The sequence below is a fragment of the Brienomyrus brachyistius genome, chromosome 12 (assembly GCF_023856365.1).
Source record: "Brienomyrus brachyistius isolate T26 chromosome 12, BBRACH_0.4, whole genome shotgun sequence".
NCBI classification, from domain to species: domain Eukaryota; kingdom Metazoa; phylum Chordata; class Actinopteri; order Osteoglossiformes; family Mormyridae; genus Brienomyrus; species Brienomyrus brachyistius.
The window spans coordinates 9,079,976-9,101,142 of record NC_064544.1 but is presented as its reverse complement, the minus strand read 5'-3'; the positions used below and the strand labels follow the sequence as shown (position 1 = coordinate 9,101,142).

The 21,167-nt window shown below is 49.8% G+C and overlaps 1 protein-coding gene across 3 annotated transcripts in view; it reads right to left on the bottom strand.

The window, feature by feature from the left end:
• Positions 1-21,167, bottom strand: part of mllt3 (MLLT3 super elongation complex subunit) — a 45,279-nt gene that overhangs the window by 3,306 nt on the left and 20,806 nt on the right. For 2 of the 3 annotated variants that reach the window (XM_048970086.1, XM_048970087.1), the window contains 8 exons: positions 17,974-18,056; positions 17,548-17,691; positions 16,704-16,742; positions 14,745-14,873; positions 10,997-11,608; positions 1,810-1,882; positions 1,197-1,250; positions 541-676 (listed from right to left, as the gene is read on the bottom strand). In XM_048970086.1, the coding sequence (XP_048826043.1) occupies positions 541-676; positions 1,197-1,250; positions 1,810-1,882; positions 10,997-11,608; positions 14,745-14,873; positions 16,704-16,742; positions 17,548-17,691; positions 17,974-18,056 (1,270 nt within the window). Of the gene's footprint in view, positions 1-540; positions 677-1,196; positions 1,251-1,809; positions 1,883-10,996; positions 11,609-14,744; positions 14,874-16,703; positions 16,743-17,547; positions 17,692-17,973; positions 18,057-20,009; positions 20,973-21,167 lie in introns of those variants that run through there. The other variant, XM_048970088.1, reaches the window with a different exon arrangement.

Sequence of the window (21,167 nt, the reverse complement as noted above, 5' to 3'; positions counted from 1 at the left end):
GGCGGTAACGCTTAGTTTGACCGGGACCCTGTCGGCCTGGGCAACCATGAGTTGCCGATATGAGGGGGAAATTATTTATTTTCTTATTTTCAAGCCCATTACTACTTGTACACAAGTACACAAGAGTTCAAAAGAGCGACCCTAAGGTTTTGCTTAAGGAATTTAACTCTTCCAGCAGCACTTACGTGGTGATCCAATGTTCACAACACAGAACAAGAAAAGGGCATTTAAAACGGCAGTCATTTCATGCTGGGGAGGGTGGGAATCAGAAGGTTGTCGGTTTGAGTCCCAGCCCGAGTCAAATCACCACTGGGCCCATGAGCAAGGCCTTTAACCCCTTGAGTTACTCTAAGGGTGTCTGGTAAATGTCTGACCCTGTGCACAGACCCCCAGCTCCACCCCCCACCTGTATATGCTGCATGTGTGTGTGTCTCTCAAAAGCAGAGCATGATGGGATATGCGTAAAGAAGCATTTCTCGTATTTGTGAAAACAGCTAATAAAGGCACATCTGAGTCTGGACGTGCCGCGCCGACACTGACCTCCGGTGACGGTGTGTCTGGTGAGTGTGAAGTGGCCGCTCCAGGTCTGACTCCGCCTCGTTGCAGTCTTCTTCCGCGGACTCGTCCTCGTCGTCCGAATGCAGGTCCGGTATTCTTGACCGCAAGGGGGGCAGTACTGTCCATGAATGAAGTCCATACATTTAAAAGCAAGAGTTATTCAATGAAAAAAACTGTTACAAAATTTAAATTACCTTATATTTTAGGGTGAAATTTTAGGGCATTTGACCTTGTACAAACACCTTGGTCTAGGGGAATGTTATTTCGCTTTTGTCACCTGCATGAAATTATCTTGAAGATTGTGTTGCCTCGGATACAGGCTCAATTTCCAAATGTTTGGCAACAAATAAAGTAAAATCACCTGTAGCTGCGAATACCTGCGTGACACCTGCAAACTTTGTGAAAAGGTTCGGAATAAATACGCAGCTGAAAACCTACTTATCTTCAAAAGCTGCACGGGACGGTGCATTTGCTTTTCTTTTCTTTTTTTAAATACCTAGAGAATGAGTCATGGCCCACATGGGTGCAATGCAACTGAAGGCCCATACCGAACACAGCCACGCTTCAGCGGCAAGCCCAAAAGCGAAAACGAACAGCGATCAACACTGGGAGCGAAAATCAGTTTCGGCATCCGTTACCTGTCCGGGCCGTGGCAGGACCAGCTACAGCGTTCCGGCAGACGAAGTCGGGCACTGTACCAGGAGACAAAAACAAAACAACAATTACAGCCTTTGTGTCGGTTGCCCCCCCCACACCCGTGACTCTCCGATTGGCTCCTAGACAACATTGTCCTTTTCGTATGCTGATCAGAGCGACGAGTTTGGCGCTGCGTGAATCGTGCAGGTATTACTGAAGCCACAAACAATTTATACCACTTAGATTTAAAGCTAATAATTTGATGGTAATTAGGTGGAAAGACGCCTCTTTAATATAATTTATGATGCATTAGTTACACTAATTTAAATGCTATCTAGGCTGCAAAAAACAGGCTTTAAAAAATGTCAGCTGACTCAGTTGTACTGGATCATTTTAAAATATAAACACAACTGGGAATATAGTGAAGCAGTATATTTATGCGGCTGTTTGTTCCCATCGGATAGCCTGTGTGTTACTGTTACGCTAACCCATGTTTCACAGAATAAGCAAGCTCAGCTGACATGGTGGGGGGGGGGGGGGGCGCAAGTCCCCCTCACACCCCCCCAGGGTACAGCATTAGGGCGACAGGCCCCTCCCGAACATGGCAGGTGTTACCTTGGTGTTTGTGGGCAGGTGGAAAACCTGCACTGGAACTCGAGCTGGAACTGGCAGGACTGGGCTGCTCTGACTGGGTCGGGCAGAGGGGCAGGACCAAGTGGGGGGGGGGGGGGGGGATGGGGGGGAATGAGAGAGGGAGGCATGGTTAGATGGGCATCACTCGGCGCCGTCTACATAATCAGGTTAGGGAGGCAACTTTGTAAATTAAGGGTCTTTAATTATAGTTTCTTATCCGAGGTCTGCAGTCAGCTGTGCTCAGTCCCTTTGTCCCTGTAACACCCTGCACACAATTCTATAAATTGTGTTTTAATTATGAAATTGTTACAGAATAGGATGCGTTGAGCCAAGTTCCGCAGCAGTGTCGGCTAACACGAGGTCCAACGTGGCCCTTGAGGAGTGGAGGGGGTGTTACTCATCAAGCACCTCGTGGTGCCTAAATCACCCTCATGGGGGCGAGAAGCAAACAATGAAAGCACATTGTTTAAAGACTCCCCACGGAAGACAGGAAAATCTCCCGGATCATTAACCGCGGGGGTCGCTGCCCCCAGCCCCACATCCAGGCAAGATGCTTTGATAGTCTCTACAGTGCTGCCCCCCCCCTCCCCATAAATCAGACTCCAGTCTTCTGCTAACTGAGGCTGATTTACAAGGACCTCCTGGGTCCAGACCCACGTTCATTCCATGCCATCCCTGGCTGGATTCGTCCTCCCACCCCACCCAAGATCAGAGTGCACATGGACCTCTCAGAACCGTGCCGTAACTGATAGGAGCCACGTCTGGTGGGCGTCTTGGCTGGCCGTGTTCGCGTCGTGTTCGGCCCGGCCGCGGGTTTGATGCGAGGCTCAGCTGAGGTCGGCTGCAGCCCCCATAAGGCCTGACGAGGTGGGTCAACGGCTTGATTAACAGACTTAAATCCTGGGATTTACAGGCGTGCTGGAGTACGCTGGCCATATGTCATCATCTGAAACGCTTTAACACAAAGGGGCTGCGAGTGGCCAGCAGACTGGAGGGCCGACGCTGTCAAACCCTTAAGATGAATGGGGAAGCTGAGCTCTAGGCTTAATTATGAATACCTGCCAGGTGAGGGGAAAACTAACCAACGAACAAACAAACAAGCAAAAGCTGACTGCACAAAAAGCCTTAAATGACTCCATTTATAGATCCGATTTAAAACGCCTCCTCCGCCCAAGCATGGCGTTAATGAAAACAGAATCCACATCCCCACGAGCCAACGGTCTCCCAGGACTGGGCCCGGTTAGTTCCGTCGGGGATTTCTGGACCTGTGGCGCCCTGATGTTACAGGCGAACCACTGCGATTGCATGCTGACAGCTGAATATGGGAGATTAAAGGGCAGATCTGCCCCAAAAGGAGCAAATTCTGACACGTTTACAGGCCCAGCTCCCAGGGTTCTGGTATTTACTGCTCACAAATGCACCTCCTCTCTTGCCCTTTAAGGTCCTCTCTGCCTGGCCCAATTGCCCTCTGCCTTAAACGACGACCTTCAAAGACCAACGTGACAGCGCCAGTAAAGGAGGGGCTGGTGGGGTATTTAAAAAAAAAAAAAAAACTCCCGCATTCAATGAAAGACCAGTGGGCACACAAGAGCGAAGCGAACCATGTTGCCTGTTTAAGCGATGGGGGCGGAGCTTAATTTCAGGACGATCCGTCGCCACTTCGGTCTTGCAATTCAAGTCAAGTGGGGCTTTATTGTCACACCAACCATGAACAGTAACATACCATATAGCGGCATGAAATAATGTCCCCAAGTCCACAGTGCTACATATCTACACATAAAATTAAAAAAGTATGACATCAACAATGTAAATGTACACAATGTTACAATCAGGGCCGTAAACACACCTCCACGCGTCGTGATGAATCGATTATTAAGACTGCGATTCAATGCATCGATCTGTAACATCAGGACTGATTTTTCTGGGTAAAATACGGACACATCCGACGAGCGTCGTGCCAAGAACCTTTTAGGAAACTGACCCCTGTTTGTAGCACATAAAGACATTTCCTTCTGCTGGTAGTAATGTTCAAGACCCTAGCTAAGGGAAAAGTAATGTTAGGGTTAGAGACACACAAAATATTGGTAATACAGGCTGATATTTAAAAACTTTAAAGTGACCAGTAATAAAGACACAACTACTCAAATAAAGCGGATAGCGGCGTTCCACGATCCGTAGTGCCAGGCGAGGAAATTTCCTCAGCTCATTGGCGGCTTAGAAGAGAGCCCAAAGTACTGACCTGCAACGTTTATAATTCATTATAGTCGACCTAACGCACCATGATGCTTAATTCACCATGTTTCGTTCATTTCATTATTAAATCTGGCCCTCAGATTGATGCATCATTTTTCCACAGAATAAAAAACGACGTAGCGTCATTCCGTGACGACAAGTTCAGCTGGTTTTGCCGCTGACCCCTCCCCTCCAAACCAGGCAGCGCTTCCTTTAACGAGTTTGATTTTTTTTCCCCCATACAGTTCAGCTGTCGGCCTTTTGACAATTATTCATTGGCGGGGTCTCAATGTTTAACAATTACAAAGAACGTTCTGAGATTCTACTTTTTTTTACGTTCCATTTTCACTGCGGAATTTGGTCAATCGCAGTGGAATCAAGTCAGCTAGGGGGCAAATTTTTTATACCTGTAGAACATTCAGAATTTAGGCAACAATGGAAGCAGCAGAGAGGCACGACAAACCGTATGACGAGCATGAACCCCGCGAACTGTCCCCCCATCGCTCCCCATCCCTTGGCTGCCATGAAGCATGTGTGCGACGGCGAAGACGTCGAGTTCCTCCATGGACCCGGATTCCGAACACGGCCTCAAACAGCCACATGCTTAGAAGAACCTTCCATTCACACAACAAAACCCACCTCAACCCCAATCAATCTACAGACTAACGAAAACCCTCCTTAAAAGCACACATTTCATCGATACTGGCTAACGGACAATCGCGTTGATTAACGCACTTCCAGGAAAGCCAAGCACTCCGCTGCTGAGAATATGCTGAACAAATCATTAATTATATAATAGACCCGTTACAGCCTCAGAGAGCCATGCATGTGGAAGAAATTTCAAACTCTGGGTAAAAACAGCCGACAGGCAAACCAAACCTGAAAAAAAAGGAACCACCTGTTTTATATAACTGAAGATATATAGTCCGGCCTGACGGAGGTTCTGTGTTGAGTACATGTGCTTTTAGTTTAACAAGAAAATCACTGCATCTGGGGTGAAGTGACACAGACAGGGCTTAGAGAGATTCAAATACATCTAAAACTTTCAGCCAAGAAAATAAAACCTTCAGCTAAATGTTCAAAATAAAATCCTAATCTTGACAGACTAATAGTGCCTTTTTCTTCTTTTAAACGGCGCTCTTAAATAAGACTGTAAAAAAAAAAATATATATATATAGCATTACAACTGACAGAGAAGAACTATCCATTATTACAGACCAACTGGAACAACTGGACCCCTATGTGTGTGTTTTTTAGGTTATACTGCAAGAAATTCCGCCCAGTTAGAGAACTGGGCTGCACCTCAGAGCTCAAATAGTCATGAGTCTTGTTTGTTTGAGAAGCTGCTTAAGACTACAGTGTAAGAAGGCAATAAATGCCAAGCCGTACCCTGGTAAATGTTTCAGATTTCAGCTTTAATTCCTTTAGTATTTTCACATCACTCGTAACCAGACACCAGCTTCCAAGAGGTTTATTCCAGTTCGCTGTACTTTTTACAGCGATGTTTGAAGTCGGGGTAAAACATTCTAAATGGGTCTTTCAGCTGGTGGGGGGCAGGTTTAAAAAAAAAAAAACACCATTAAGTTAATCCTTTTTGGAGAGAGCCCAAAAAGGAAACTTGAAGAAACCATTAAAGTTAATCTGAATTAATTTTGTTTACATTCCTCGCAGAGTGTGATACCACCGGGCATCTCAAACAATAACCTGCCTCACAATGGTCTCCGGTTTTCCCGTGGATCCAAAAAGTTACAATTAAATAAAATCAGGTCTATGGAGATAATGAGTGAAGAGGTCGAGGAAATTGGATTTTTCTTGCGGACCGATGAGAAGCAGGGCTCCGTGAGGTGCACGTAGTTGCCGGGAGACGCGCGGGGGCTGAACAGCCGGAGCTGGCGGCGGGCGGTTCGGGCGGATTCCCGGGGCGACGTGGCCGTCTGAAACTCATCCAGGAGGTCCGGCACATGTGACATCAGCTGGGTCCTAAGGCCCCCCGGCCCACACTTGAGGTGCGAGGGGGCTCCCTGTCGCCAGCCTGCAAGCCACTGAAGTGTCCGGATCCCACCCCCCCCCCAAACCTGTTTCCCTCCCCCCTTGCTTGTAAATGACAAAACTCTCTAAGAGGACGATAACCAGGCTACAAAACAATCTCGTCCTAAGGCGGGGGTGCCCCCCACCCACCCATCTATACAGCTACATAGTGGACGTTAATGGCTTAGGTGGGGGGTATCAGCAGTCCGGGTGGCAAACTGCATCTCACAGGATTCCCAAGAAACGAATGATCTTTGATGTGTTTTTAGTTTTTTTTTTGGGTACCTCCCCACCTCCTCTGTGGTTTTACGGCCCCGTCTGTCTGTCTGGGTGTCTGGGGGACATCAAACAGATGGTCAAGCAGCATTCTTTGCTCAGGGTTTCGGACAGCCGACCACAGCCTACGCAACTGTAAACAGTCGGCCTGAATACCCCCCCTGAGCAGAACTGCTCTTAAACCCTTAAACGGCACCATTCGCCGACACACCCGCTGCTAGGTGGCAGGAAAGGGGGAGTGAAACGTCATCGTGGGGGGAGTGACGGCCAGCACGTTAACCCAGGGGTAATGAAAAAGCCACTGGGGGCAGAGATGAGGAGCGGCCGAGCTGGGGGGAACGTTGAGACTGAAGAGTATTGCTGCTTGTCCAGCGATAACACGATAGAGGACAAACACACACACACACACACACACACACACGTAGACCCAAACAGAGACAACCTCAATAACGCTCAAGACCAGCACTGAGATTAGCACCTCTTCCTCCGCTCACTTGGCTTGAGTTACGTTTAATTATCTCTCATTTACTCGCGCCGTCACACGGCAACACCCAGGGTCACTGCTAGTTGCCCCACCAACAAGTCTGGGTGAACGTGCCCATAACTTACCGCGGGTGACATTTTTACACTGGCCAGCCGGCCAGACGGCCAGGAGAGGAATCGATTGTCACGAGCCGGTTCGGATTTACGGTGAAGTAAACACTTCAGGGATCCTCGTGATGAGAAGAAATTTATTTAGCTAAAATGAACCCCCCAGGACAGAGCAGGGGAAGCATTTTTAATCCTACATTTAGAGCAGCATTTAAGGTTGGATTCACAAACACAGCTGTGATTCGCAGGGTTGCACACGTAAGGCGGATGTGACCCAGAGGACTACCTCAGCATTATGGGGAAACAGGGAGTCTCACCCAGCAGAAACAGGCAGTGGAGGGGGTGGGGGGCAAGGGGTACAGCTGCTATGTGTTCGGGGGGGTCCGGTGTCCACCTTAGGAAGAAAACCTCTGGGATATTCTGCTTTTTCATTGTTATTTCCATCCGTGAGATGCACGGGGGGGGGGGGGCAGAGCCTCAGGGTCAGCTTGGTTTTTAACAGCAGAACTGCAAATACACCCCCCCCCCGGGGGGGGGGGGGGGGGGGTAATCCAAGAGCACCAGTGCAGCAGCTGGACGTCTTGTCAGCAGCTCGCACAGCAAGGCCCTGACCTGCACCGCCACGCCACCTGGCTACAGCAGCCCGAGGCGCCGAGACACCCCCCCCACTGACGTTCGGGATGTTTCCTCTGACGTCTCTGCGACAGCCGACATTTCCCTCAGGTGCAAGGACGCGGTATGCAGGCGCCATAATCCACGGCACTTAGGAGTCAAAACACCGGTAACATTTCATTTGTATTTTCAGGGCCGGGCACAGATGCGCACGGGAGTCTGTGCGCAGAAGGACGATTAAATGAGCACATCGTGCTTTACTCAGCAAACAGATATAAAAGGCCTTTAATCATCCGAAGCGCAGGACACACAGGGGGATGGGGACAGACCCCGGCTTCATAACAAATCACCTTTACGGGCCCTCTGCTCCGACGAGACCAAACAAAGGCGAGAGGAGCCCCGAGAGCAGGGCCGGGATGTGCGGCGGCCCGTCAGTGGCCCACCAGGAGGTCCTTCCTGGAGGAGGCGCTCCCGCAAAGAGGAGGAAGAGCCGTATTGCTCCGTAATAAAACCAGCGGCAGAAACAGAAGTTGCTTCCTGCCGGCAGCTCAGTGGGGTCGTCACCCCCCCCCCCCCCCCCCGCCCAAACTGGCCTGATCCAACCCAACAGGACTGCAGCAGGAAAAGCGTGTGTGGGATGTGGCTGGGGACCCCGCAGGGTGGCCCCGGGGGGCCATGGGCGCTGGGGCTTAGCCACCTGCGGCCGGGGCGTGCGAGGGGAAATCTGAGATACTGCAAGTCTGGGGCCTCTCACACATGCAGTACCACCTCAGCCTTGGGGGGGGCACCGTACTCATTCTGCTAGATTTAAAGATAAACCGCCTCCTCCAAACCGCAAACCCACAGTATGTTGCCATTTAGCAGCCACAAAGACTGCTGCGAAGGGGTGTCTGAAGCGTGCAGACGCCAACCCCCCCACAACGGGCGCTCGAGACTCCCAGACAGCTGTCCTGCAAAACAACAGACTTAGCATGTGCAGGACATGGGGAGAGGGTGGGGGGTGGGTGAGGGGCCCAGGGACAGTCGTCGGCTTTACGAGAAAGGGCCCCACGGCATTTCTTATTTTCCAGGACTTTCAGAGGGACCCCGGCAGCAGGGACCATAAAACAGCGCGGGAAGATTTGTGCCTTTTCAGGAGGCCCTGAAAGTTACCCATGATGCAACTGATGCCCATGCACAACGAAGTCCCTGTCCCCATGCTTAACAAAACCACACCCGGGGATACGAGAGGCCTTCGGGCTCAGGAAGAGGGCACAGGCACGGCCAAGGAAGGAGTTTCGTCAGAAATGCGAGAAGCGTTTCTCCCTTTTCATTTGGAGATTCCAGATTAAGAGGAAATCCTTAGCTATTCATGCCATACCCCCCCCCCCCATTCTCCTTCAGTACCATAAAAACATAAATTTTCCTGTCTGCTTTCCTACCAATAAAAACAGCCACTCCCCTTAGTGTGGGGTGTCCACAGCCAATGTGTGAGGACCTGGCAACCCAATGAAAGGAGTGCTATTCATCACAGGGCCCTGGGGTGGGAGGGGGGTGCTTTTACAGCTCATGCTCAGTACCTCCCCTCCCAGACCACGCTGGCCCGGCAGTAAAAAAAAAAAAGCCCCCGGGGTGATGACCGGACAACCAGATGCACAAGAATGGCCTGGCGTGTCTCCCCCAAGGGCGATGGGGCCACGCTGAAGGGAGGGGGGCTAGAATAGGGGCTTCCTGCAGGATGGCACCATTTTTCCGATGTGGCAGTACAGTGTTTGAAAGCTCCGCCCACACCGAATCAGAGGAAAGTTCGCACGTGCTTCAAAAGTACTTCGACGACTGGACGCAAGTTGCTTTCGGGGAAAAAAAAAGCCCGTAATTCGATGCCAGCCGTGAATGAATTAGCGAGCAGTGTTAAGAGCATCTGAAGAGATACATTCAAGCACAAACGTTTGCGTAGGAGTCTTCTTTAGCTACAGCTGATGCCTTCGAGTCGCAAGCCGTTCTGAATACAGAGCGGTTCCAGTATAGCTCCTTTCGAAATCGATGAATGTGACCATGTCCCAAAGAGGCTTTTAAATCAGTAACCAGAAAGAAAATTTCAACAATCAAGCAGTTTAATCCAAAATGCATCACCGAAGAGTGACCAAAAATGTGAGAAGTAATTCCCTAGTTGCCCTGCCACACCAATTAGCATTTGGGTCGGCATTAGTGGAGGGATGAGCAGCGTAGTGGAGCGAGGTTCAGTTTAACGTACGAAGCGTCTGGTTCCTTGGCCCTCAGATGGACACCCAGGAGGCGTAAGAGCGCACTGCCGAGAGTCACAACTCAATCACAGGAACCCCCTTCACGACTGGGAGGAGCCCACATTTGATGTTTACAGCCTCTTCATGCAATAGTCTGTGTGTGTATGTGGGGAGGGGGGGGGGTTGACCATTAAAAACAACAAAAGGAGGGGGCGATGGATACACAGCCCTATCTGCAACAAACACATCAGTTTCCTGTCTGGTATGTGAGGAGAGCCAACAGACAAGGGCAAAAAAGATTACCGGGATTAAGCTTGAGGAACATGTATAGTTGGGGGGGGGGGGGGGCTGGCTCCTCCCATGCACACCCAGACAATCATAAGAACTTACCGTAATGATTCTAAAAAGGTGAAAACAACCAAAGGACAGGTTCTTAATTCCACAAACACAATGGTATTGCTGCACATGTCCTAGAGGTTGCACGGTCCCTTCAGCTAGCATGTTCAGGGTTCGTGTGGACCAGAACCACAAGGGGAAAAAAATGTACCTAATTTAATCAAATCAAAATTTCAGTTTTTGAGAATCAATATACAGACTCAAAAGCTAAGCCAGTGAAATCCAGCCTCATTTGGCTGTGGAACGAACAGGCCCAGCGATAGGCACACCGACATCTCATCCAATTAAACGTGACGTCGGCATGATTACCGCATTGACATTTTTACGCCAGTTTACGTGGAAGCCGCTAGCACACATCGTCCGTACAGCTCTCAACCTCAAAGCAGGCACTTGGAGAAAGAGATGTGGGCCAAGAACATTGACCAGCCATTATAAACCAACATGAAACGTAATCAAATAGCGAAAATAATTCAAAGGATAGCTAAGCAGCTAAATGAAATGCAAACCTGAGCATGAAGTATCCCTCAAATCGGGTCTGGTGCCAACACTAAATCAGAGCGTAACGGGGGGGGGGGGGGGGGGGGGGTCGCCACACCAGCAATAATTCCCGTGTTCAAGGGCAGTCGGACTGCAGATTTTAGGATGTATCCATAACTTAGGGAGACAACAGAAGCCACAGGGGAAACTATTTACAACCCAAACTGAATCCGATTAAAATCAAAACCAGAACATTCTACGGCCTTTACCATGAACCGGACCACAGCACAGTAGTAACGATCCCTCAACCCTTAAAGCACATTTTCTCCACCCACCTCTGATTTGTTGGACAAGTCCTCCATGTCAGAGTCATTGGGGTCCACCACTTCGTGAAACGGTGGCAGTGGGGGGGGCTTCTTTCGATCCGGCGGCTCGCCATCCACCTTGAGCTTAGCAGGCCGCACCTGGGACGGATGCTTCTCCTTGGGCGGCTTCTTCTCCACGTGGTGCTGTTGGGCTGGAGGGGAGCCCGGCGGAGGTTTTAGCGGCACCTCAGAGAAACCCTTCTTCCGCTTTTTGGTCACGTGCTCCCCGCCGTCAGCCACTTGCGGCCTCTTGCCGGGGGCCTTGGTGCCGTGCTGCACGCCGCCCGTTCCATGCGGCTGGTTCGCATCCGACTTGTGTTCCTTGGACAAGCCCTTGGGCTCCTTGAAGCCCAACTTGGGAATTGGCTGGTCATCCCTAACTGGCTGATTCTCTTTGGGTTTCTTGGACGATTCTTTGGAAAGTCTACCGGGCTCCCTGGTAGAGTCTTTGAAGGCACTTTTATGCTCTTTCGAGTCTTTTGAGGATTTGTCTTTGTGCTCTTTCACGGGCTTGTGAAGCTTAGAGGAGCCACTGCTGTTAGTCGTGGTGGTTGTAAGAGCACTGCTGCTTTTGGAACCATCCTAAAGCCAAACAACAAGACGACTGTTGTAAGAGACATGCTAGCCGCTAGTAGGGCTTTTCACAGCACTCGTCATTAATACATCACTCCTAAAATATGTTCCAATAACATTCAACATGAAACGGGGTACCTTGGAGGTTAGCAGGAATTTGAGTCTTAAAACATTTAAGGTACATGAAAGCTCCAGCTACAGTTGCACATCAAAACAATTTCAATCACAGCATGGAAAATTATTTCACCCGAACCAATCACAAATGCTCATTTGGACCGTCTGACACTTCACACGAGTGCAATAAAATATATTCAAAGACTGGCACATGGCTGTCACGCTGTCGAAGGACTGCTAGGTTGTCAACTTTGGTCAGCTGGCTGGACTGAGATTTTCAATTTGAGATGTCTGCCCGTGCATTTACCTATATGTTAGTTTCATTGCCTTGCAAATGGTCTGTAGGGTTTGCAAACTACCCCAGCACTTCTAATGTAGCTAGTTTTAGGTTTATAATGGAACAATATAGGCTTGCTATAAGATTTCTTGAATGGACCAGAGACAGAGCAGTGATGCCCCTCATTGCAATGCCAAGGAGGAGCAACTGTGCTCGCTAAGCTAGAGAAGGCATTTCTTTATGCACTACAAACAGTCCTTTGCACCGAGGAGACCCGTTAAGAGCTTAGAAGGGTAAATTTGGTTGCTTGTCAAAAGATGACAGCTCTATTACTCTTGACAAGTGAGTACATTTCTTTGGGGTGACCAGTGACCCCAGTAGTGTAGTGAAGAGTTGATAGCAAAGACCTAACCTACATTGTGCTGGTGCCCAGTCGACCCTCTGACCCATTATGACAGAAAGGGAGCTCCGAGATGCTTTTGACCCAATCAATCATACTCAGTCCTCACTAGGCTGCCTCTGTCAATATTTTATCAAGGGACCAAGAGTCATTAAACAGTCTAGACTAGGGGCAAGTTACGAGTTGCTTAAAGACCTTCTACAAACTTATTTTGTCTCCTGCTCTTGACCCGACGACCCCTGGACATTAAAGCCCCTTTGCCCTTAAAGGCAAAACAGCTGTAGTGGTCCCTTCCAGTGAGACTCCCAGGGCAGAGCTCAAACTGGGGTTTCCACCTTTATTATCGCGTCATAATGTATGGATCTGAGCAGCCCAGCTTTACAGCCCAGAGCATTAACCTAGCAGGTATATAAAGGCTGAGAGCTTTATAGCAACACACACAGCGACACGCATCATAAAAAGCTATTCATTCGAAGCTTAAAAGTGCCATGCTTCAGAAGGTTCCATGGCCTCTTGGGCGATCACATGACAGACTGATGTTTTGCGTTTGTGTTTCTGCGACAGGCAAACGCATACGATTAATAACCCCTGTGCCAGACCAGGGCAGCACTGGAGATCTCTCCCCCAGATGACATCCAGACCAAAAGCCTTGGAGTTTAGCTGGGAGGGATTGGAAATAAACTCCTTCACTGTGGGAAACTCATCAGCACAGAGCTCAACTTGGAGCTGGCGTCAAACCCCATGGGGCCCATCCACTGGAGCAGCGCTGCCTCCCCCTGTGCCCAGAGTCCCCCACTGAAGGCTCCAGTGGCCTCGAGACACAGACCTGCAGTAGCAGGCAGTGTACGGCCCCGCAGGTTCGGGGCCAATCCAGGATAGGAAAATAGATCATACTGGGATCCTAGCAGAATAACCTGCTCATCGATTACCCTTTCACCACTGCTTCCAGTAAGGAAAAGGACATATCCTGCATGTGGTATCCATGACCATTTCAGAACAAACACTGCAAAAACAGCGGAACGATAAAACCAAAAGCGTCAATTTTCTAAATAGTTTTCAAGACACCCCTGGCATCATAGTAATAAAGTAATAATAATAATAATAATAATAAATAATAAGGATGGCATCTGCTTCACATGTCAAGAGAGATAATTACTGCAATGTGAAGCCCAAACCCCTCCTAGATCCGCAACTTTGCAATATTTGGGGAATACATCCCGCTTGCTCATTATGCAGAAAATAGTCTAGACATTTCACATGCAAAAAATAAATAAATAAAAATCTCCCAGAAGATGAGCAGGAAAATATTCAGCACACAAAGCAAAAAAGGGAATAAATAAATAAATAAAAATAAATAAATAAATAAAATTCCCTGTTTTTATGAGTTAGGTCATTACTAACCATGACGGAGGCAGCAGTCAATACTGGGTAGGAAGGAAAATGGAAAAACGTGGCAATTTGTCACTGCAGCCAGTCAGAATGAAATCCTGCCACACCTGAGAATTGTCTGTGGGATATGAGTGACCTTGGAGAAAGGAGGGTACACAAGCAGGGTGGGGGTTTTACAGATAATGCTGGGCTTGTGTTTGGGGGGGTGCAGGGGGCCTGCTTGCCCAGTAATCCATCACACACCCGGCACTGTTTGCACTGGAAACTGCTTCCATGTGGGCAAAGCCGACGGGGACCGGCCCCATGCAAGCCCGCTTAACGGGCGTGGGCAAAGCCGACGGGGACCGGCCCCGTGCAAGCCCGCTTAACGGGCGTGGGCAAAGCCGACGGGGACCGGCCCCGTGCAAGCCCGCTTAACGGGCGTGGGCAAAGCCGACGGGGACCGGCCCCGTGCAAGCCCGCTTAACGGGCGTGGGCCAAGTCGATTGACCTGTGAGGCTTTACAGCCAGCCCTAATGTTGAGGTGGACAGCGGCACTCAAGGTACTTGTTTCTTGACACCTACAGTGAAGCGATGGGAGAGCATGTACACTCTGACACACACACACACACACACACGCAAAATGACCGTGCCATCTCTTCACAGCCCCCAGGATAACACAACCTCCCCAAAAACAGGAAAGAATAAAGAAATAAAATCAATTATCCCCATTATCTAAAAAGTTAAAAGTATTCCCACCCTTTTAACAGAACATTAGAGGCTGACCCCCGCACAAATAAGATATTTAAAAAATAAATAAATAAATAAATAAATAAATAAATAAATAAATAAATAAAAAGGCTAAATCTTTGAACCGGTCAAACAGGAGGATTAGCATGGGTCTTCGAAGGAGTAGAAATCCCGAGAGGAGGAGCGTCTTAGTGTCGTGGTCGGCCGGCTGTAACCCCAAAGGAGCACTTGCTGACCTTTGACCCGTGAGAGGATTTGCTCTTCTTGGCATCGGAGAAGGTCAGGTTCAGGGAGCTGCTGGGGAGGGAGGGCAGCTTCAGGTGCTGGCCAAAAAGGGACGTGGAGCCCTCCTGCATGACCATCACCTGGATTCGGAGGGAGGACACTTCCATATTATCACCACTCATCCAAAACAAGGCCTGGGCTCACAGAATCCCATATTACCACATTCTCAGCTAATACCGTTTCTTTCTGATGCTTAAAGACATACAACCCCAGGATACTGTGTAAAACGCGCATAAAAATAGAATACAATGATTTGCAAATTATATACACCCACATTCATTGAAACTAGAAGACAGACACCAAATGTTGAAACAGAAATTTTGTTTTATGACAAATATCTGCTCAGTTTGAATTTGATGCCAGCAACACGTTTCCAAAACATTGGGACAGGGACATGTTTACCACTGTTGTGAATCACCTGTTCTTTTAATCACACTCTGTAAAGTTTAGGGGCTGAAGGGACCAGTTGCTGGAGGGGTTTTGAATGTGAAACGTGGGCCCCTTCTTGCCTGATATAGGATTTGGGGTTTGCTTTGTCATATTTTTTGTTCCGTGATGCAGCAAAGGTTTTCGGTGGGTGACAGGTACGGACTGCCGGCAGGCCACTCTAGAACCTGGTGTTCTACTATGGAGCCATGCTGTTGTAATGCATGCAGAATACAGTTTCTATTGTCTTGCTAAAATATCCAAGACCTTCTAAAATAAAAAAAAAGACATTGTCTGGATGGCAACATATGCTGCCTGCATGTCCGTTATAGCCGAACAAAACTACAGCTAAAAGCGGCCCTGGGGACCAAATTGTTTGTCCGTTATAAGCGAAATTCCGTTATATGCGAGTCCGCTATACGAGATGCTGTTTCTGCATGTTCTTAATGGGGCAAGGCCGGGACCATAGCCTTCTACAGTTTCTTTGAAAACAATAATGTTCTCTGCCGCATTCAAGGACCTTCCCTGACGACAATCCCACCTGTGGAACGTAGCTGCCACAGTGTTAGTATGTACACAGACCGGCCAATTGATTAGGGACACCTGCCCAGTAAAATAAACAGCCTGCTCCACCAAACAGCCAATCACGTGGCCGCAAGTGAATACATGCAACACAAAGGCAGAGTCCGGAGATGCAGGTACTGTTCCGCTAAGCATCATGAACGGCTGAGGTGATTTCAAACGTGGTGCAACTGTTGGCTCCAGATACGTTCGGCGGAGCATCTCAGGAACACCTGTCCTTCTCGGATTTCACACTAGTGTCTAGAGCAGCGATTCTCAACCTATGGGTCACAACCCAAATTTGGTTAGCGGCAAGATCTGAAAGAGTCGCGAGGCAGAGTTGGAAATGTAAGCATTTTGAAACCAGTAAGCTCCTATACTGATCCACCATCGTATTTCCCAGCCCCAATCATAGAATTAACCTATATAAACGGGTCTTGGGTCTGCAAATGCTTAGCGCAAAACTCGTAAACGCTCAACCAATCCAAGAAGCCAAACTACAGATGCTTAATTTAAAATTCACTGGCACGTCCAATCAGATTTGGGCATTGATTGGCGTAAACTGCAGAGTGTTACTGCGTGCTTGATCATAGCATTGATTTAAACCAATACTTGATATAGGATCCTGGTGCAAAAAAGGTTGAGAACCTCTGGTTTAGGGATTACAAAGACACGACAAACAAATGCATCCAGTCAATGGCAGTTCTGTTGTAGCAAATACCTTCTAATGAGAGATCAGCGAAAACATTGGCCAGACACATTCAAACTGAACAGGGGGCCACAAAACAGCTTTGGTGCAACAACGATTCACAGAATGGCTTCTCAGGCCTTGTCTAACCTTGAAACGGTTCTAGAGACAAAAGGGGTCCTCAAAGTAATTGCATCAGCAACAATGAATCGGAGAAGTGAGTTTGATGTCTTACTTTTGAGTCGTCGGTGCTTCTTTTATGAGGATCCCGTTGCTGTCGAAGGACATAAGAAAAAAAAAAAAAAAAAGATTAAAAAAGAGAGACATGAACACACCTAGACACTCTCTCACACGCACACGCATGCACGTACACCAAGCGGGCAATCGAGAGCTTCAGACGACCACAGCCGACCAGAAAACGCACCTCACCTAAACCTGCTTCAGAGAGCCAACTAGCAGTTTATTTTCTGTATTGGTTTATTTGACAAAGGTTTTTCCTTCAAGCCATTTGCATCAGGTGAAGATTAGTCAATACAAACCACTTAACTGCCATAGATAAAACAGCAGAGCTGTTTTGGAGTCCGCCCAAGGACAGGTCATGCCAAACCTGCAGTAACTGGCCAGGCTCCAGCCAGTCCTCCCCAACGTCACTCATCACCCCAGCTGATGCGAGTCAAGCTTCAGTTTACATCCAAGGCTAACAAAATCGACAGCAGTACCAGTTCTGACTCCGGGACTCAAGAATGGGAGATTCAGAGCGTTCCAGTACGAAGCGCCTGAATCAGGGCCAATGAGAGCCCGCCTCCCAGGGCTCGGACTCTCTCCTCTGGACAGCTACGGCAGGGACCCCATTCCTCTGGTCACCCGACACCACCACCCCGTCCCACACACCCAGTCATTCTTTCCTTCCTTCATCGAAGTCTAGAACTGAAGTCGTCCGCACCTTGTGCCAAGTCATGAGGTCACCGCCCAAGGTCCATGTTCCTTCAGTATGTCTGCCCATTCCATTCCACCCAGCTGCACTCACGGGAAACCCAACACTACACAGCTCTACAGCACCCTCGCCCCCATCCACGCACCCCTCCAGCTCTCAGCAGCTTCCGGCGAAACTCCTCCGTGGGGTTGTTGAAGGTGAGCTTCTCGCAACGCAAGTGATTGACGGGCGGGTGGCCCTCCAGGTGCAGGAACAAGTCGTAGTCAAAGCGCACTTTCTTGGGCTCTTCCTGAAACGGCATTCACATTATTAGGACGTTTCACGTTTTAGCTGTAAACATTAACTGAGCTCACTGCAAATTACGCTAATCCTTCTAAAAGACACGCAACAGCAATCAATGGGTATAATGGCAAGAAATACAGCAATGCCCCCATATCCCTTATGGTTAAATCAACCTATCGTGCATCATCGAGATTTACCGCAATCCTTGGATTATGTTAATATTAGCAGTAGTCATCCAACGGCATTTTCCATGCTGTGATTAAATTGATGCATCTGTGAGTGCAGGTACCTTATTTTTAAAATAAACTTCGATGGGCAGGATGAAACCAGCATAACCAGACTCTTCCACTTTATATGGGGGGTCCTTGCACACTGAAACAAAGATGGGGAGGGTGTGGGGGGGGGGGGGTTACAGAAATGCAGTGTTATTTACAAGCTGCAAGCTCCTGTGCCTTGGAGGGAAAAACCCAGGAACGATCAGCTTTGATCCGACCGCTGTGCCGTGCGAGAGCCTAGGAGAGATGCATGTGTACAAACCCAAGCCGGGGGGCTGATGTAATACTTGGCAAATGGCTACGAAGTGCAGATCCACACGGAAGCCACCGGGTATCGCGTTACGGGCGTTCGGCCGTGGGCAGAGCCGCGCCATGGTCTACAGACGGCACCCGGGGAACCCTGGTATTTCAATCCATAAAGGCATCAGAGGCGCACTGGCAGACTTTAAGGAAAGGAAAAAAGCAGCCAAACCCTGGATCAGGCAGCCCGTCAGAAGCGCGCTGAAGATAACACTTCAGAGAACATCAAAAAAAAAATTAAATAAAAAACACACACACACACACACACAAAAGTTGGATTTTTTTAGGAGGAGATCAACTCCCACAAGCCTGTCAAATGCCGGTGGGTTGCTAGGCGCCGATTCTCCAATCAGTGCCCGGCACTGCAGCACACGGTCACGTGACCAGCTGCGCGTAGAGAAAGTCAAAGGCTTGGCAGCCAGCCTGGCGCTGGAGTGCCCATCTTGCTGCGGAAGCAGCCAGGCTTGAAGCGCCGTGGGGAGGTTTCCCGCTCTCTGGACGCCCTGAACTCGAGTCGACCCTCGGCCGGTGCCGCCGCGGACGCCATTCACCGCTCGGTTAATTAGACGGCTTGACGAACGGGACACGTCCAGAAGCGGAAAACGCCGGACGCCGTGGGAACCGCGCGAACGCTTCCGCTGGTGACACCACCCGGGTCGGCCGCTACGGAAACGACAGGTGGAGCGGCGCACCACTGCCCGCCGCACGTCCGTCACCACTGACGTTTCTGTAGACCAAAAAAAAAATTTTAATCCCACCTGCGGGCTTCCCCTGCGGCATCGCAGGGAAGAAAAAAAAAAAGTAAATAAACCTCTGTTTCCTGCCTAAGTCCCTGAAGAGAGCAGGACTATCAGAGTGCTTATATTTAAGCTGCTTGTTTACCGAAGCTTCAGCACCTAAAGGGAAATCACACAACAGAGCGACTGAGACGTCACACCCCTCTTGTTTACGGGCTTAACTGGGCCAGGCACACAAACAGCATGTCTCTGGGCCTCCGGGGTGTTCATTTACGCTTCCGAATGAGGCGAGAGCCGCGGGGAGCCGATCCGAGGCCACCGTCCAGGAGGTCTGACAGCTCCGGCGCGAGCCTGTCCCGACCCGAGCATCGCAGCGACTCAGAGACGCGGTCTGCCGGGATCGTTTACAGAGCGGCCTCCACGTGGGTCGGAGTCAGAGGGGTCGTTAATTTCGTTGCTGGCATGTCGGGGAGGGGAGAGAGGGGGGCAACTTAACTTAGCAGAGTCTGGGTCAGGGGGAAAAAGTGGAGAGGGGAGGGAGAAAAAAAGTCAAAGATGCCTGGGTCTCGCCGCCTCTCCGGTTACATGGCCATCGGGGCCCCGCCCACAAACCCCGGCAGCAGTGACTGACAGCGACACTGGCGGGGCCAGGGCCGAGCCCGCCGCCACGGTAACAGTGTCTCAAGTCGATAATGCTGTATAAATATTGAGGGTCGTGATTAACTGCATGACTGGGTCAGGCTCAATTACACTGGAGTAAAAAGGGCCCATTCAGCAGGGCATATTTACACAGAGGATGGGGTACGGCCTGGGCTCGGGAGAGGAACTGGCGGGGAGATCTAAGCAGGCCTGGTGAGAGCCAGAGCTCCCCAAATGGATCTCCAGGTCTCGCCACCACTGAGAGGGCCAGATGAGTGTCAGGCTACAGCTCTGTTTACAGAAACGCTCCTCAACCCGCTCCTCGGGGACCTCCAGACAGGCGACATTTTTGCTCCCTCCAGCTCCCAGCGCACCTGTACCAGGCATTTGGTGTTCCGGTCCGTTTTGGTCAAGTATACAGGGAGCTGGGAGGGAGCAGCCAGGAATCACTGGCTCCGATGGGACGGTTCGGGCCCAGCAGCACCTCAGCGACTGGCACCCACACCCCCAACTCTTCGCCGTTCCAGATTTCGCTTCCGAACGATTTAACAAAACATTTGATGGGAGTCAAAAGACTTGTCAAAGATAAAAAGGGGGGGGGGGAGTGGAATTGTCTCGATACCTCACAATAACTGAGAAGGAAACGACCGAAGTGTAAATTCTGAAATAAACATGTTCTCACACACGACAAACCCCCTAAAAAAAACTGACATTAAATATAGCCGCCGTGACAAGCGTGCCTGGTAGCTTCTGACAGAATACAGCGACGGGCTGACGAGAGCCCGACTGCACCATCCCCGCTTTGGGGCTTTGGGTGAAGATGACAGGTCAGTGCCGGGGAAGCTGGGTGACGCGTGTGCTGGGACAGAGGGGGAGACCAGGCCAGGGGAGAAGCCCACCCAGGACGGCCCTTTCACCGAGATTGGCTGGTTCTCAGCCGTAGGCAGTAAGGGCTGGGATACCCTGGCAGATTCAGGGGCACCTGAATGTGTAAAATTATAAAAGGTAATGGGGGGTGTTAGGCACAGGGTGACACTGTCAGGGGGGGGGCAGAATTTTTAATTAAGCCCTTGGCGGGAGGGACATGCCAACCTCACCACTTAAGCAGGAGGTCCCAGAAGGAACATGCACACCACTGAACTCCTCCGAGGGACTCCACCCTCATGCGAACGGACACTATACACACACTCACACACACACACACACACACACACAGATAGTGCCTTTGAGGAAGGACATTAAAACCCGTGACATGTCCTCCAACACCGTTCCAGTTCAAAAACACCAGCCCTCTAACCATCGCTCAATGCGCAACTTTGCTTTTAAAAAAAAAAAAAAAAAAACTCACCTTTTCCATTACCGAGGTCGCTGAACACAGCGTCCAACCATTCTGTCAAAACGGGATAGTGAAGAAACCCGCTTTAGGGGACTGAGGCTGGCCCAATGCTCTGGCCTCTGTCCATTAGCCCGGCCTCAGTGGCGGCACGGACGACAGCAGCGCCTCGTTAATGCCGTGCGCTGGCCGGCGAGAG